Source organism: Macaca mulatta, chromosome 5 (genome assembly GCF_049350105.2).
Source record: "Macaca mulatta isolate MMU2019108-1 chromosome 5, T2T-MMU8v2.0, whole genome shotgun sequence".
NCBI lineage: Eukaryota > Metazoa > Chordata > Mammalia > Primates > Cercopithecidae > Macaca > Macaca mulatta.
This window is the reverse complement of record NC_133410.1, coordinates 2,170,659-2,187,708: the sequence shown is the minus strand read 5'-3', so window position 1 is coordinate 2,187,708 and position 17,050 is coordinate 2,170,659. Positions and strand designations below refer to the sequence as shown.

The 17,050-nt window shown below is 55.1% G+C and overlaps 1 protein-coding gene across 1 annotated transcript; it reads right to left on the bottom strand.

Annotated features, from left to right (window-relative positions):
• Positions 1–13,745: 13,745 nt before the first annotated feature.
• NICOL1 (NELL2 interacting cell ontogeny regulator 1) lies at positions 13,746–15,700 on the bottom strand. Its single transcript, XM_028848230.2, is given in 5 exon segments — positions 13,746–13,849; positions 14,885–14,973; positions 15,223–15,377; positions 15,626–15,660; positions 15,662–15,700. Coding segments are annotated over 5 exon segments (384 nt in total). The 3' UTR covers positions 13,746–13,783.
• Between the last annotated feature and the right edge of the window lie 1,350 nt (positions 15,701–17,050).

The following is a 17,050-nucleotide window of genomic DNA, read 5'->3' as shown; positions in this document are numbered from 1 at the left end:
AGAATGAAAAATATGGGCCAGGCGTGGTGGCTCATGCCTGTAATCCCAGCACTTTGGGAGGCCAAGGCGGGAGGATTACGTGAGGTCAGGAGTTTGAGACCAGCCTGGGCAACGTGGTGAAACTGCGCCTCTACTAAAAATACAAAAATTAGCCGGGCTTAGTGGCAGGCGCCTGTAATCCCAGCTACTTGGGAGGCTGAAGCAGGAGAATCGCTTGAACCTGGGAGGTGGAGGTTGCAGTGAGCTGAGATCATGCCACTGTACTCCAGCCTGGCAACAGAGCAAGACTCTGCCTCAAAAAAAAAAAAAAAAAAAAAAAAAGAAAAGAAAAATATGACACAAATAAGGGCAACTGTTAACAATTTGAAATCTAGAACTGAAGAGTGCTTCTATTTCTGAAGGTAAACAGATACCTATTTTGTCTCCTTCTGGTCCTGGCCTGAAGAACAAGATGTTGAAGTTCTCCAGTGATGAAAACGTCATCTCTGGTGAGGCTGCCTGGTGTGGTCCCAGGACGAAGCATATTTGATGCTTTTCTCATAAAATCTCCAGGTTGGAGACCTTGATCTTTCATATCTTCATCTCCTGAGAACTTGCTGTTAACAGAATCCTTAATTAATTTAGAATGTGCAATGAGAAGCTCTATAGGGTCTTGGCAATAATGAAAAATATCGCCTTTAAGGGGAGCTGGTTTGGAGGCTCCTTCGTGCAGGCACAGGGCCTTCCTGGTATTATTTCAAAGCGAGAAAGCTGAAGTTTTCCAAACAGGGTAGAACCCAAGTTAAGCACCACAGTGGAAACATGTTAGGCCAGGGAGAGTTAGAAGTTGGTTTTAGCTTTGCAGATGGGTTTTCTATTATCCCACCTGTGCGTTCCACAGTCTGGAAGACAGAGGAAGGCTGCGAACAAAGTGGGAATGCCAATCCCTCCAATCCCAACCAGCTTGCACTCTGCAAGGTAAGATGGCAATCAATCTTTTTTTCTTTTCTCTCTCTCTCTCTCTTTTTTTTTTCAGAGAGAGACAAGGTTTCTCCATGTTGTCCAGGCTGGTCTGGAACTCCTGGGCTCAAGTGACCCTCCCACATTGGCCTCCAAAACCGCTGGGATTACAGGCATGAGGTATCATGCCCGGCCAATAAATCTTTTTTTTTTTTTTTTTTTTTTTTTTTGAGATGAAGTTTCGCTCTTGTTGCCCAGGCAGCTAGAGTGCAATGGCGCAACCTCTGCTCACCACACCCTCCACCTCCTGGGTTCAAGTAATTCTCCTGCCTCCCTCCCGAGTAGCTGGGATTACAGGCATGTGCTACCACGCCCAGCTAATTTTGTATTTTTAGTAGAGATGGGGTTTCTCCATGTTGGGTCAGGCTGGTCTCAAACTCCCGACCTCAGGTGATCCACCCGCCTCGGCCTCCCAAAGTGCTGGGATTACAGGCATGAGCCACCACACCCGGCCCAGTAAATCTTTTATAACCTGTCACAATTTTCCCCATTCTCTTTCTTTCCACAGCTTTCTATATCCATTCACTTTTATCTATCATTCTTTTTTATCCCTTCAGCTTAACCTTTAAAAACCTCTAGACAAATTTACTCTTCCCATAACAAAAACCACATTTTCTTTCTTTTTTTTTTTTTTTTTCTGAGACAGAGTCTCGCTCTGTCGCCCAGGCTGGAGTCCAGTGGCACAATCTCGTCTCACTGCAAGCTCCGCCTCCCGGGTTCACGCCATTCTCCTGCCTCAGCCTCCCGAGTAGCTGGGACTACAGGCACCCACCACCACGCCTGGCTAATTTTTTGTATTTCTAGTAGAGACAGGGTTTCACCGTGTTAGCCAGGATGGTCTCGATCTCCTGACCTCGTGATCCACCCGCCTGAGCCTCCCAAAGTGCTGAGATTACAGGCGTGAGCCACCGCGCCCAGCGAAAACCACACTCATGCCTTCTTTATAATCTTTACCAAAAACATAACCTATTTTTCTTACATGCTCTGTATTCAGAATTGTTTCTTTTACATCTAGTAGTTTTAATTACATACATTAACTACAGTTTTGTTTGTTTGTTTTGAGACAGGGTCTCCCTCTTGTTGCTCAGGCAACAAGATCTCGGCTGTGTGCAGTGTTGCGATCTCGTCTGACTGCAGCCTCCACCCCCTGAGCTCAGGCAATCCTCCTGCCTCAGCCTTCCAAGTAGATGGGACTACAGACCCACACCACCATGCCTGGCTAATTTTTGTATTTTGTGTAGAGACAGGGTTTCACCACGTTGTGCAGGCTGGTCTCTAACTCCTGGATTCAAGTGATCTGTCTGCCTTGGTCTCTCAAAGTGCATTAACTACAATTCTAAGTCAGGAGCCTTAATTTTAGTGAAAAACCTAGGAAGTAATTTTGAACTGTTTCTTATCAGTATTTTTAGAAGAAAACCATTTCATAATTTGTTTTTCGTTTTTTGTTTTTTTAGACAGAGTCTCGCTCTGTCGCCCAGGCTGGAGTGCAGTGGTGCAATCTCGGCTCACTGCAAGCTCCACCTCCCGGATTCACGCCATTCTCCTGCCTCAGCCTCCTGAGTAGCTGGGACTACAGGCGCCCACCACCACACCCGGCTAGTTTTTTTGTATTTTTAGTAGAGACGGGTTTCACCGTGTTAGCCAGGATGGTCTTGATCTCCTGACCTCGTGATCTGCCCACCTCAGCCTCTCAAAGTGCTGGGACTACAGGCATGAGCCACTGTGCCCAGCCCGTTTAATAATTGTTTAGGAAGATGTTTCCTCAATTTTTTGCTTATTAACAGATCTAAATATTTTTAACTTCTATACCATATAAAAATATAATGCCAAAGTATATCAATTTAAAATTGTGTTTAATGATTATTTCAGTATTTTAACTCACTTAAAAGTAACCTCAGACATGTTGTGGCCAGGCGCCGTGGCTCATGCCTGTAATTTCAGCACTTTGGGAGGCCAACGCAGGCAGATCATGAGGTCAAGAGATCGAGACCATCATAACCAACATGGTGAAAGCTTGTCTCTACTAAAAATACAAAAATTAGCTGGGCATGGTGGCGCGTGCCTGTAGTACCAGCTACCTGGGAGGTTGAGGCAGGAGAATCAGTTGAATCCGGGAGGCGGAGGTTGCAGTGAGCCGAGATCATGCCACTGCACTCCAGCATGGCGACACAGCGAGACTCCGTCTCAAAAAATAAAAATAAAAAGTAACTTCAGACATGTTGTGATTGATATGGTTTGGCTCTGTGTCCCCACCCAAATCTCATGTTGAATTGTGATCCCCATGTGTCAGGGGAGGGGCCTGGCGGGAGGTAACTGGATCAGGGGGGGGAATTTCTCCGTTGGTATTCTCACAATAGTGAGTGAGTTCTCACGAGATCTGCTGGTTTAAAAGTGTGTGGTGCTTCCCCCTTCATTCTCTCTTTCTCTCCCCTGCTGTGCCATGGGAAGATGTGCCTTGCTTCCCCTTCATCTTCTGCCATGAGTATAAGTTTCCTGAGGCTTCCCAGTCATGCTTCCTGTACAGCCTGCAGAACTGTGAGTCCATTAAACCTCTTTTCTTCATAAATTTCCCAGTCTCAGGTAGTTCTTTACAGCAGTGTGAAAACAGACTAATACAATTATTACCTATTAATTTGACATAACATGATTTTAATACTAAGTTACTGAAAAAGATTTTTCAGCAAGGTACAGTGGAACTTGCAAATCTGGCAACTTAGAAGGCTGAGGCAGGAGGATCACTTGAGCCCAGGAGTTCAAGGCTGCAGTGAGCTATGATTGCGCCACTGCATTCCAGTCTAGACAACAGCACAAGATCCTATTTTTTAAAAAGTAAAAATACTGCCCAACGCAGTGGCTCATGCCTGTAATCCCAGCACTTTGGGAGGCTGAGGAGGGCAGATCACGAGGTCAGGAGATCGAGACCATCCTGGCTAACATGGCCAACTCTACTAAAAATACAAAAAGTTAGCTAGGTGCGGTGGTGGACTCCTGTAGTCCCAGCTACTTGGGAGGCTGAGGCAGGAGAATGGCGTGAAACTGGGAGGCAGAGCTTGCAGTGAGCCGAGATCTTGCCACTGCACTCCAGCCTGGGCGACAGAGCAAGACTCCATCTCAAAAACAAACGAAAAAGTAAAAATACTTTTGTAACTATGAAAAGTTCATTTATAAATTTTTATCCCATTTACATTCACTTTACTCATTCTTCTTGTTGTTTTTTGTTTTGTTTTGTTTTGTTTTGAGACGGAGCTTCACTTTTGTTGCCCAGGCTGGAGTGCAATGCTGCAATCTCAGCTTACCACAACGTCTGCCTTCTGGGTTCAAGCAATTCTCCTGCCTCAGCCTCCTGAGTAGCTGGGATTACAGGCATGCACCACCACGCCCAGCTAATTTTGTATTTTTAGTAGAGACAGGGTTTCTCCATGTTGGTCAGGCTAGTCTTGAACTCCCTACCTCAGGTGATCCACCCGCCTCGGCCTCCCAAAGTGCTGGGATTACAGGCGTGAGCCACCGCACCTGGCCAACTTTACTCATTCTTAACAATTATGCTTGATTTGTCCATTAAACAAAGCTAGCCATCATCTCAGGTTATTTCCTTGTCAATAATTTTTACAGCCTGAAAATGTGAGGCAGTGACCATATAAGTGAGAACCCCAAAGTTTCAAACACAGGCATGTCACCAATCAGAAGACACCGTTGTTTTCATCTAACAATATCAAACTAGTCTTACCTACCAGAGATTTCCTCAAGTCATGTGAACTCAAAGGTAGTTGAGTTGGTTTCTATTTTTCTGATAAAATATTTTAACACCTTTTTCTTTAAACCAAGTAACTAATTGGTGAATTGGTTAATTAACTAGAGCACTTTCATACCTGTTGGTAGTGAAATATCACATGCGTATGACACATAAACGTAGAGACATAAAGACACACAGACAGCAGCAGATCCTGTAGGGGTATAAGATTCTTCATCTGCCAGTTTTCAAATTGTTTCTCGCCCACCTTTAGACTATCAGTCTCTTGATTACCTGTTCCATTGCTCTTAACAATTGTTAGCTCAGAAACCCTCAACTTGTACTTCCAAAGACATGATTCTTAGGTGAAACAAGGTAGAAAATTTATATCTCAAAGGCACAGAACTTAGAGCTAAACACTGTTATTTCTTGAGACCAAAAGGAGCACAGATAATTAGGTCAAGATAAGACTGAATTGCTTGAGGCCAGGAGTTCAAGACCAGCCTGGGCAACATTGTGAAACCCCATCTCTAGAAAAAAAATTTTTTTAAGTAGCCAGTTGTGGTGGCATATGCATGTAGCTACTCGGGATCCCGGCTGAGGTGGGAGGATCCCTTGAGCCCGCATGTTCAAAGCTGCAGTGAGCTATGATCGTGCCACTGCACTCCAGCCTGCTTGACAGAGTGAAGCCCCGTCTCTCTCAAAATAAATAAATTAATTTAATTTAATTAACAATTTAAAAATGCCAGGAAAAGTATCTTAAGCAAAAGTAAGACTTGTTATGTAAATATAAATGTTAAGTCAATATCTTCCTCATCCTCAAAGTTTCTAGTGGTTTAGAGAAAGAGATGTCCTTAGAAATGGAGATTTCCTTTATAGATGTCCATTTCTTTTACAAAGAGTCTCAAAATAGCCAGCTAAATGTCAGAAAGTTGCGTTCTGGTAGAGCCCTGTAGTGAACAGGGTGCAGAAAGCATCTGCAGTATTCCGGGCCTGATGTTTAAGTATGTGAAGAGCAGGCACAGCGGGAAGGCAGAGCATCCAGATCTTTAAGAATCCAGGATCCCATCTTTACACCAAATCCCAGGTCCCCCAAGAGAAGAAACCCCGTGGGACCGGGCCACGCAGTGTTTCCGCAGCACACCATGCTACCAAGACATTCTCCCAAGGCTGGTGGGTGACCCCACACCAATCAGCCTGCCCTGTGGTCAGCCCACCACCCCTAGGAGTCTTATCCCTTGGTGGCAAGTCTTCCCATAGCCTCCAGGGGCCCAAACTGCACAGAGAAACAAGTAGCCCCTGCAACGATAACGGTTCACTGCAGCCGCTGCCAGCTGCTGCCCAAACTGTAGCTTTCGCCAGTGCCTTGTCAGCCATGGCACACACGAAGGTCAGGTTCTCTCTCATAGTACAAAGTAATCCCTGGAACCCGCAAAGCCAAAGAGATCAGGCAATGCAATGCAAAAGACTGCAGAGCTTTGGGCCTGAGAGGGGCCTGCCCCGGACTCTTGAGACTCTGTGAGAAAGGCAGAAGCCCCCCCAAAACGGGGTGTGCGTGGCCTTTTCTGTGTTCCTCAAGAGGTCTCAGGTTGCTGGAAGTCTCCTGTGTGGTACTGAAGATGGTAAAAGGCAGGAGGAGCACAAGCGGCGGCAAATGGAAGGCGTCACAGAGGAACCAGTTCTCAAGATTTGAGGCTTTCTAAAAGGTCAAGGACGTTTTACATTGTTTGCAGCAAAATCATGCCAACAAGAAAAGCAAACAAAGGGACCAAACTTATTTTGAAAGGGGTTTCAGTCGACTGAAAAAATCCCAGCAACAGGATCCAAAACAGAAGAGTCAGCACTCAGGGAAGCTTAGACAGGAAGATCACTTGAGCCGAAGAATTTGAGACCAGCTCGGGGAACATAGCAAGATTCGGTGTCTACCAAAAACAAAACAAAACAAGACAAAAATATAGAAAGGCCTTTAAAAATGTGTGTGTGTGTGTGTGTGCGCGCGCATGTGCGTAGCTCAAATTTTATTTTTTTAAGAGATGGGATCTCACTCTGTTGGTGGAGTGAGTGGATGGAGTGAGATGGCTGGAGTGCAGTGGCACGAACATAACTCACCACAGCCTCAAACTCCTGGGCTCAAGTGATCCTCCTGCCTCAGCCCCTGGAGTAGCTGAGACCACAGGCATGTGCTACCATGCCTGGCTAATTTTTAAAAAGTTTTTTTGGGCCAGGCACAGTGGCTCATGCCTGTAATCCCAGCACTTTGGGAGGCCGAGGTGGGCGAATCATGAGGTCAGGAGATTGAGACTATCCTGGCTAACATGGTGAAATCCCGTCTCTACTAAAAAAAATACAAAAAGCTGGGTGTGGTGGCGGGCGCCTGTAGGGAGGCTGAAGCAGGAGAATGGTGTGAACCCGGGGGAGGCGGAGCTTGCAGTGAGCTGAGATCCGGCCACTGCACTCCAGACTCCGTCTCAAAAAAAAAAAAAAATTTTTTTTGTAGAGACAGGATCTTGCTATGTTGCCCACATGGATGAATATTAGCTTTTAATTAGGCTGACTTCTGACCATAGAGCTATTAAAAAAAAAAAAAAAAATCCCTTCCACCCTCTTATTATCAGATTTCAGTCAGGATAAACAGAAAGTAGGTCTTCCATCAGTCTGTTTCTAAAATCAGCTTTTCCAACTGTGCACACAAATGAATTATTTTAGCAATTAAAAGGACCCCCATTTCAGCCATTACTGCTGACGACCGTCCCAGGCTATGTGGGTCCATTTCCCTAGATATTTACAAAAGGATGCCTCACAGGTGTTGTACATAAAACCAGCTGCTGTTTCTCAAGGCAGTTGTGCCTTAAAACAGTGCTCAGCTTTTGGTCAGGCACTGTGGCTTGCGCCTGTAATTCCAGCCTTTTGGGAGGTCAAAGTGGGCAGATTGCTTGAGCTCACAAATTCAAGATGAGTCGGGGCAACATGGCGAAACCCCATCTCTACAAAAAGTACAAAAATTAGCCAGGTGTGGTGGTGCATGCCTGTAGCCCCAGCTACTCGGGTGAGAGGATGGCTTGACCCTGGAAGGGGAAGTTGCGGTGAGCTGAGATCGTGCCACTGCACTCCCGCCTGGGCAATACAGCCAGACCTTATCTCAAAAAAAATTTTTTTAAGAAAGAAAAATAGAAAAAGAATGCTCAGATTTTGAAGCTTGGTTTCCCATAATTTAGGAACTTTTCAAAAGTGACCAAGGCCGAGAATGTGTTTTCGGGTGAAGCGTGCTGCTAATGAGCCACTCCTCAGGGTGTCAACTGAGAGTCGGGTACTCAAGGTAATGGGGTGACCAGTCCCTTATTTATACCTTTCCAGATAAGTGAGAGTTCCAGAAATGTTCTGCTGTGAGGGGTGTCCTATGAGGCCACCGCACACCCAGGACAGCAGTTCTGACATCTCTGCGAAGTCTCTAGTTGCCCAGAGCACCTGCATGGGTCACACAGAGCAACTGACTCTTCTCTTCGGGGCGAGGAGACTCACGCTTATGCACATTGCCGTGTAGGACGGACAGGAACTGGCCCCAAATGAAAAGACAAGTCCGAACTACAGGCAACGGGGAGCAGTTGAAGTTGTTATTATTATTATTTTTATTTTTGAGATGGAGTCTCGCTCTGTTGCCCGGGCTAGAGTGCAGCGGCGGCATCTTGGCTCACTGCAACCTCTGCCTCCTGAGTTGAAGTGATTCTCGTGTCTCAGCCTCCCGAGTAGCTGGAATTACAGGTGTGTGCCACTGTGCCTAGCTAATTTTTTTATTTTGGGTAGAGATGGGGTTTTGCCATATTGGCTAGCCTGGTCTTGAACTCCTGACCTCAGATGATTTAGCCACCTTGGCCTCTCAAAGTGCTGGGATTACAGGCATGAGCCACCGCGCCCAGCCCAACAGTTGCAATTTTAAAGCTTGCTGTGTAACTTTAGACCCAAAGATGTGAAACCACCAGTGCCAGACTGCCCATACCATGCCCTAAACCTGTTGCCCTGAGGCAGTGGCAGAGAAGGCAGAGTTCTCTCTTTATCTGAGTCCCCTGTCCAGAGACAGAGACTGAAGCCCCCTTTCTGTTAAAAGCAGGTTTAAAAAACACTTCAAATGAAATCTAGGTGTCCAGCAAAAAGAAAACAAAGCTCTGAATTTGGGAGGACTCACTGCTGTGCACCCAGGAAACCTCTGGAGGGAGGGGAGCACGGTGGGTTCTGCTCATACCACCCCAAGTCCTGGAAGGAGCCCCGGGTGGTCAGGGAAGAGGGTCACCGAAGCCTGCTGAATTACGCCAGATACGCTGACCTAATGGAAAAAACTGAGGCAAAACTAATGTGAAGTAGAGAGTTTATTGGAGCCAGGCTTGAGGACTGCAGCCCCGGGGCACAGGGTCAGGGCAACCCTTTACGTTCATGCCTTCCAGGGAGGCAACGTGGGTCATGGAACATCTCGAAGGAACTCGCTGATCCATTCAACAACCCCTGCACGCAAGGCTCAAGCGCTGACCAGGGTCCCTGCCCAGCCGCAGGGGCAGCTCCACAGTGTCGTCCCGAGGTTGGCCACATGGACGGCAGGAAGAGGGTCCCAGCAGAGGGATCAGCACACAAGGGGCAGGAAACACCAGGCATTGGAGACAAGTTGGGGGCTGGTGTGCCTGGAGAGCCAGGGGGCTGGAGGAAGGTGAGGCTGGGTTTTGAATGGGGACCTTGGGCTCCAGAGCAGATACTGGGGGAACAGGCTGTCATGCTTCTGATGGGGGCCAGGAGAGGGAAGAAGCCACGGCCACTGTCCAGGAGCTCCTGAGCAGTGTCCCCACCCAGACCCCAAGGCCTTAGTGACCTCCAAGGAGAGTGGTCCAGCCCTGACAGGGCCACAGCCTCTGCTGGCCCCTGCCCTTTCCACCTCATCCCCACAGCCTGAGCCTGAGCCTGCCACTGCGGGGCCCCATTAGCCAGGCCCAAGGGCAGAGGCCAGGCCTGGGCTCCTGCTCAGTATTGCCTTGGTGGCCCCTCCAGTCTGCATCTGCAGACTTCCTCCCTCCAGCCTGTCTGGCCTCAGCCTTCAGCCCCCTACAAGTCACCCAACGCCTGGGGCCATGTGACCCCCAGTGGCCATGATGGTCCGCTGAGGCCTGTGCTCCAGCCCCGGGTTCACAGGTACCTGGAAGGCACCAGAACACTGTCAGCTTGGAAGGGTCAAGACTGGGCTCTAGGCAGCAGCCTGGAAGGTCTGGGAGACCATGGCATCTGCTCTAGGTGGGGGCTGGGGGGGAGTCTAGAGCCCCCTCCCCACGACAAGGGGAGAACCCCGCAGGCAACAGGTGCTTCCTCTGCCAGCGCCAGCAGCAGAGCGCCTGTATCAGCCCCAGGTTGGCGCCAAGGCCCATTTTACAGAGAAGGGAACTGAGGCTCGCTCAGGTCAGCCTGCGGGGCAAGAGCGGAAACCCAGACCTGTCGGTCCTCCCTGGCCGCCCATCCCCGCCTCTGGCTCCTGCTTCCCTAAGCGCCCTCCTCACCGGAGACCCCCGCCCCAGCTGCCCCCACCCCAGCTGCCCCTGCGCCCGGCCTGGCCAGAGCACGGCGGCCGAGACTCCAGATTTCAGAGGCCAAGCTGAGAGGCGCCCAGGCCTCCGCCGCTTGGATACTCAGGTTTGAGGAGGGCACACCAAACACAGGGAACATTGGCAGGGCAGCCCCACCCACAGCGGAGCTGGGACCCGCGAGCCCACGCCCAAGCCGGACGCGCGGGGTCTCCTCCAAGGCCGTCGGGGCGCTCCTATCCCACCGCGGCCACCCCGAGCCCGAGTCCGTGGGGAGGAAGAACAGGGGCGCGGGGAGCCGGCGAGCAGCCCAGCGGAACCCCGGGACGGCGCGGGCCTGGCCACGGTGGGAGGGAGCGGGCGGGGTGGAATGGAGCTGCGGGTGAGACGGAGCCGGGGGCGGCGGGGCGGCTGCTCTTATGAAGCAGAACTACAGACCGGGAGGCCGGAAGAAGAAGGACGAAAAGCAGAACGGTCCCCAGACCCACAGGGCACCCAACGGGGGCTCCACAGGAGGCCGGGAGGTGGGAGTGGCAGAAAAGCGCCCTAAGCCCCAGGCTCGCCCTGCCAGCATCTTCCAGGGGAAGATGGCCCGAAACCACACCCCGTGCAGCCCTGCGTCCCAAAGAGCCCAGGGCAGGAAGGGAGAGGGGCTGCGGGGGACCCCTGCAGCCAGCTCCTCCCAGAGCCTTGGCCCGGGCAGCCTCCCTGCAGCTTCCACTGGGTGAACACTCGGCCTGCAGGGGCCCCGGGAAGCGCAGATCTCACCCTCCTGGGCTTCACAATCCAGTGTGGGGTGGCGGGGTGTCAGGAAAGAAACAGAGACAAACAGCCCGGGACCCCTTAGGGACAAACGCATCGAAGAAAAGGCAGGGCTGGGTGTGTGGGCATGCGCTGGGAACCCAGCTGCAGGCTCTGGGCTCTGTGGGCCGGTACCCGCGCTGTGGGCCACGCTACTCAGGAGGCCCAGTGAGGAGGATGGCTTGAGCCCAGGAGGTTGAGGCTGCAGGGGGCTGTGATGGGGCCCCTGCATTCCAGCCTGGGTGACAGAGCAAGGACTTCTCTAAAAAATAAACTAATTATTTAAGGAGGGACACGGGGCTGCAGAGTGAGGCCGGTCAAGGGGCAAAGAGTGCGTCGGTACAGAGGGCGCATGCACAGGCCCTGCGGTGGGAAGGGTGACCTGCAGATGAACTGTGGCAGCGGCCGCCTTCCAGACAAGCTGACACAGTGTCCCTCCCACACACTTTTCAACACAGCAGCAGGGAGCAGAGGGCATAGGATCCAGAGAAAGGCAGCTCTGGGCTAGAGTGCAGGTGGGCAGTGGGGATGCCCAGCTGGCTGGGAGGAAGGCAGGGCCCACAGGGAACACAGGGACAGGCCCTGGACCAAGGGGATGCCCTGACACTGGAGAAGGTACAGATATAAGGGGGGAATGCAGGGAAGATCAGGGAAACAGCAGGTCCAGGGAAAGAAAAGATGTCCCAGAAAGAGACTGCAGTGCCAGGTCACTGCTCGGCCATGCCAGGGCTGACTCATCCTGGAGTTGCTGAGCCCCTGGCAGGAAAGCCACGCCATGGCTCCAGGACTGAATGTGAATGCCACTGGCCCTGCCAACGCTTATGCCCAAGCTCCCTCCACTCTGCTCCTCCCAGGCCTTCCCCGATCCTCAGGAACCCTGTGGTCCTCTTGCCTTGCTTGACCTTGGTAGCATGAGACACAACTGTGGCTGCCTGGGATGCAGCTTGGTTCTCTTCCTGCCTCACAGCTGCTCATCACCCCTAGGGGCCCTCTTCTCTCCTCTGCCCCCAAACAGGCCACAGGGGATCCCAGACTTCTCTCTCCAGCTCCTTTTCCAGGCGTACCCCCCCAGTGGCCTCCCAGACCCCCATGACCACTCCCACCCCCCACCCAAATCCCACAGGCTCTACTTGCAAACACACCTGGAATCCAGCTGCCTCTTACCCTCTGCTGCCATGGGGCCGCTCTCCTTCTCAGTCTGCCGTCACCTCCTCACAGGCCCCACGAATCCCTTCCCTACTGCCAGCCAGAAGCTCCTGTCGCCAAACCTTGTCATTGCCCCAGCCCTGCAAGGCCTAGGAGGAAGCCTCTCCACCCAGTGCCCCACAGCCAAGCCTGGTTCGTGTCCCCACCATATCCCAGAGGGCATCTCCCCAGGGCTCCGTGACAAGTATGCTCCAGACTCTGTCTTTTATAGTAATGGAGACCTCACCCTGTGCCAGGACACACAGCTGCCCATAACACAGGACACTGAGTTATATTTGAATTTTTAGATAAACAATGTTTAGTGTGAGGAATCCCTAACACTGCAGGGATAAACAAGAATCTGGCTGTTCCTGGACTTGACTGGCTAAATCTGTAAATATAAGCCTAGAAATACGGCTATGTTCCTGGCCTCCCTTGCAGCTAGAAAGGCCACGTGAGGAAGGCTGACCAATGGGACATGAGCACCACCCAGGCCACGCCCCTAAAGACATGGCCCAGCTTCCTAGCCTCTGAGCAAGTGCTGGTGGCTGGCACTGGTTCCTGCCCCACACCCCACCCTGCCTGGGCCTGCAGTGATGTCGGGCCCCTCCTCTCCCTGGCCTGCATTAGAGGGTGCAGACATCCTCCCAGCTGGACACCTGACTCAGTCTCTCCACGGGTGCCAGCTCCAAGGGATGACTCTGTTCACTGTGGATACCAGGCTTGTCCAGCTCCACCGGCCTGAGGCAGGGTGGGGCTGGGGCCCCAGGGCCAGGGAACCAAAGCCCCAAAGGCCGAGTCCCACCTAGGGCACATGGCAGTCACTTCTGGCCTGCTGTTCACCTGGATTTTTTCCTAACCACGTTCCTGCATTACTTTGATAAAAGGCTCTAATTTTACTGAAAAAGCATTTACAGACTGAATGAAAAGAGGGAGGTGCCTGCTTCAGCTGGAGGTCACTTGTTGGGTGCTGTGTGCACATGTGTGTGGATGGGAGGACAGCCTCATCAAGTTCCCACTCAGAGCTCCCTGGTGACCAGGGGCCGGGCTCAGGGCTACAGGTGGGACTGGCAGGGGAGCTGAGGCTGTGCAGGGTGGCCCTGCCCTCTCTCCCCAGGACCCTCTGTCTCCCAGTCTCAGGCAGCTGGTCCACCAGTTCAGTGGTACAGGAGCCTGGAGGGGCTCAGCCCTGGGGCAGCTGCTCTGGGGACTCAGGGGGGTCAGGCCGATTTCTACACTTTCCCAGCCTCAAAACAAGGGCAGGCAGGCAGGGGAGCAGGTCCAAGGAAGCACAGGTCACTGAGGTCAGACGTGTGTGTCTACCTCTCCGCATGGGCACTGGTGTGGGACAGCAGCCAAGAGGGCTTGCCCAGGTGGAACAGCTGGGGAAACCCAAGCCCAGAGAGGGGCCCAACCCAGGACTGCTGGGGGCGACGCAGGGGCTCTGATGGCCAGAACAGGGAAACAGGACACAGGTGTGCCACTGGGCATTTATTGACATGGAGCAGCGTGGTCCTCAGCGCCCTGCCGGCCAGCAGGCACACAGGGCACGGCGTTCTGCCTGCAGCAATAGGGTCTCCGTCTGCAAAGCAACAAGAGGTGTGAGGGTGCAGCCCAGCTGCCCACTGGCATTCCCCTGGACCTCCACCCACCCAAGGCAGCCCTATCTCCACCGGCTCCTGAGACAGACAAGGTCAGGCCCTGGCTCTAAGCCCCACACCCAGAGCCTCCCACTTGTCTCTTCCCTCTGCAGTGGCTCCCACTGGTGGGGCCTGCCTGGGGTCTGCTGGTGCCCATGCCATGCCAGAGTGCCCACTTGCCTTCTTCCAGTTCCCACACCACCCGCAGGGGTCCGCTGTCCCCCACTCCCTCCCACCCCCATGCCTAAGGATAGGTGGGGGCTGCTCCTCCCAAAAGCTCAGCTCCAGCCTCTGGGAGTGGGGACAGGGCTCCAGGTCTTAGTCCAAGCCCTTTGGAGTGTTCCCAAGAAGGACACTAGGGCTGGTGGGGGGGGACCAGGCAGGGTCTTCCCTGCTTTCTCCTTCCTAGAATTTTCCCTTTCCGGGAAGAAGCAGGAGCCCCGGCACAAACCAAAACTCCTTCGCTGCACCCCATGGCCTGGGGGCTCCCTGTTCACCCAGGCTTGGAGGGGCCTTAGCCAACCTGTGCATCCACCCAGGATCCAGACCACGCTGCCCAGCCTGACCCCCCATTCCTGACAGTTTGGCCACATCCTCCGGCCTCAGTTTCTTCTCTGCCCCGGGGCCTCGCCGCCCACCTAGGGGATCCTGGATTGGGCTGACAGTTCTTCTTCAGGGTCCAGGTCTGTCACAGCCCTCAGGAGTGGCAGTCATAGGACAAAGTGCCCAGTGAGGGCCTTCTGGGGGAGGGGCTGGAAACAGCATGCTGGAGAGAGGCGTGTCTCATAGGTGAGACGGGTGCCCAGAATGCCCCTTGGATGACTGGAGCCAGAGGAAGGGGGCATAGGTGTGGAGTCTTAAATCAGGGTTGAAGGATGAGGGACCCTCCACTCTCCCCCGGGGGCCTCCTCCGCATCCTCCCTGCCCTCCCCACCCCGGGAGAAGCCCGGGAGGACCGTCGCGCTGCGTGCGCTCACCCGCGCGTCCAGGCTGCAGGCTGTCTTCCGCAGGTCCTGCAGGGCGCGCTGCATGAACTCGAAGGCGTGGCAGTCCACGCATGGGCGGCCTGCGGGGAACGCAGGTCAGGGTGGAGGGGGCGCAGGGGGGGTCACCCGCAAGGCCCCCACGCACCCTAGGCCCGTCCACCCAGAGCCACAGAGCGCGCGTCCCCACTCCCCACGGCACCATCTCCCGCGAAGGGGAGGACCCGCTCCCGGGAACAAAGGCGAGGCGCGGTCCTCCCCGCGGACAGGCCCCGCACGCCCCCGGCGCCAGCCCCGCCCCGCTCCTCGGAACCCGGCCCCCCAGCACCTACTCTGCGCCGGGACGGCGCTCCCGGCGGGCTCGGCGCGGGCCCGGGCGCCCAGCAGGGCCAGACTCAGCAGCAGCAGCAGCAGCGGCGGCGGCGGTGACATCGGGGACCGGCACGCGGGCGGGGGGGCCATGGCCAGCGGAGGGAGCGGGGCCGCCCTGAAGCCAGCGAGGGGTCAGCGGCGCCCGCCCCGGGCCGGTGAGTCCCCGTCCCCTCCCGCAGGCCCGCTACCCTCGTCCACGCCCCAGGCCGGGGAGCCCTGGACCCACCCACCCCGGGCCAGGGAGCCCCCGCCCCACCCCCGGCTCCCTGACTCCAGTTGGCCGGTCCCTGGGCCCAGCTAGCCTCTAGTCCGCGCCCCCTATCTTGAAAACCCCCATTCGGACGCCCGCACCCCCGCCCTTACCGCGGTTCAGGGACCCCAGGACCAGCGGCGCGGGCGACACCGGCAGACGTTCCGCGTCCGGCGCGCACCGCGCATGCGCTCCGACCCGACCCCGCCCGGGTTCCCCATCAGACGTCGTCGTCATGGAAACCCGAGACTGCGCTGGCCACGCGTTTAGAGGCACCTAGGACGCTCCAGGAATCGGGTGTGCCTAACCCTGGCCGGGAGCTGCCCCGGGAGCAGCGTCCAGGCCCATGGCCGATGCAGTCTAGAGGGCTGCCTGGAGGAGGCGGCGCCAGGGCGAGACCTCCAGGGCGCACTGCCGGCGAAGCAAAGCTGAGGAAGTGGGAGATCTTTGGCTGGATCTCAGCAGGTCGGGGGCGATCCTGAGGGAGCTGCTAGATGTTCGCGAGTGGCGGGGAGCGGTGCATGCAAAAGCCTGGCCTCCGACCCCGGGCGGGTAGTGTCCAGTGTGGGGTCGCGCCGCCCGGAGAGAGCTGGCCTGGGGGATCAGCTCGGGGGATCGGCCCTCGCCCGGCCTTTCCCTGACCCAGCCTCTCGTTGATCCTCGGGCGTCAGAGTGGGCACCAGCCTCCTCGGTCCCTCCCGGCTGCCCACCCCTTCCCCAGGGTCCTCCTCTCCTCCTCTCAGTGTCCTCGGAGCCCGGAGAACCGCTTGCCGGGAGCCCCAACCACAGGTCCTCGCCTCTCTGTGCCGATTTCAGCCCCATGAACTCAGGGCTGTTGGCCTTAAAGAGCGCGGTGCCTCCAGTGGTCTCTGGGGGCGCCCGGCAAGTGCGAATCTGGGCCCCGGACGCCCTGGGAGAGATGGTCTCAGACGTCGGAGCCAGGCCCCACGCCGACACCTACACAGGCCGTGGCCTCCGCAGAAGGCGTCCCAGGCCCACGTGGGTGCTGGCGCCCCCCCCCCCCCGCCCCCGCCACAGCAGTCCGCGCTTTGGCCGGGAGCTCAGGGACTAACCACACCTCCCGCCAGACCCTCTTCTTGGTGGGCGGAGCCGCACCCCTACCGGGAGGCCGCCCCTCTCGCCGTGCAGGACCCCCAGCCTCGGGCGCCCCCTCCGCCGCCTAGCCGACTTGTATCCCCAACCTCTGGGCTTCTGGCCGGTGGTCTTCCCGGCACAAGCTGGGACCGCGGACGCACCTGCTTCTCGCGTGGTCAGAGCCGCCCCTGCCCAGGCGGGACACGGTGTCCTGACCCTGAGCGGGGCTGGGACGGTGGGCTGGGGAAGCGTGCCCATGACCGCTGCTGCCTCCTCCGGGTTGGGCCGACGCCGGGCTTCGGGGACCTGGTCACGCCTCGGGGGTGCACTGCATCCCTAGCGCGCTGAAACGCAGGCGGGGCCCGAGGGGATGGGTGGGGGCTGCGGGTTGGTGTCCCAGGCGCCCGGGGAGGCAGCGGCAGTGTCGGGCTAGTGCGCACTTC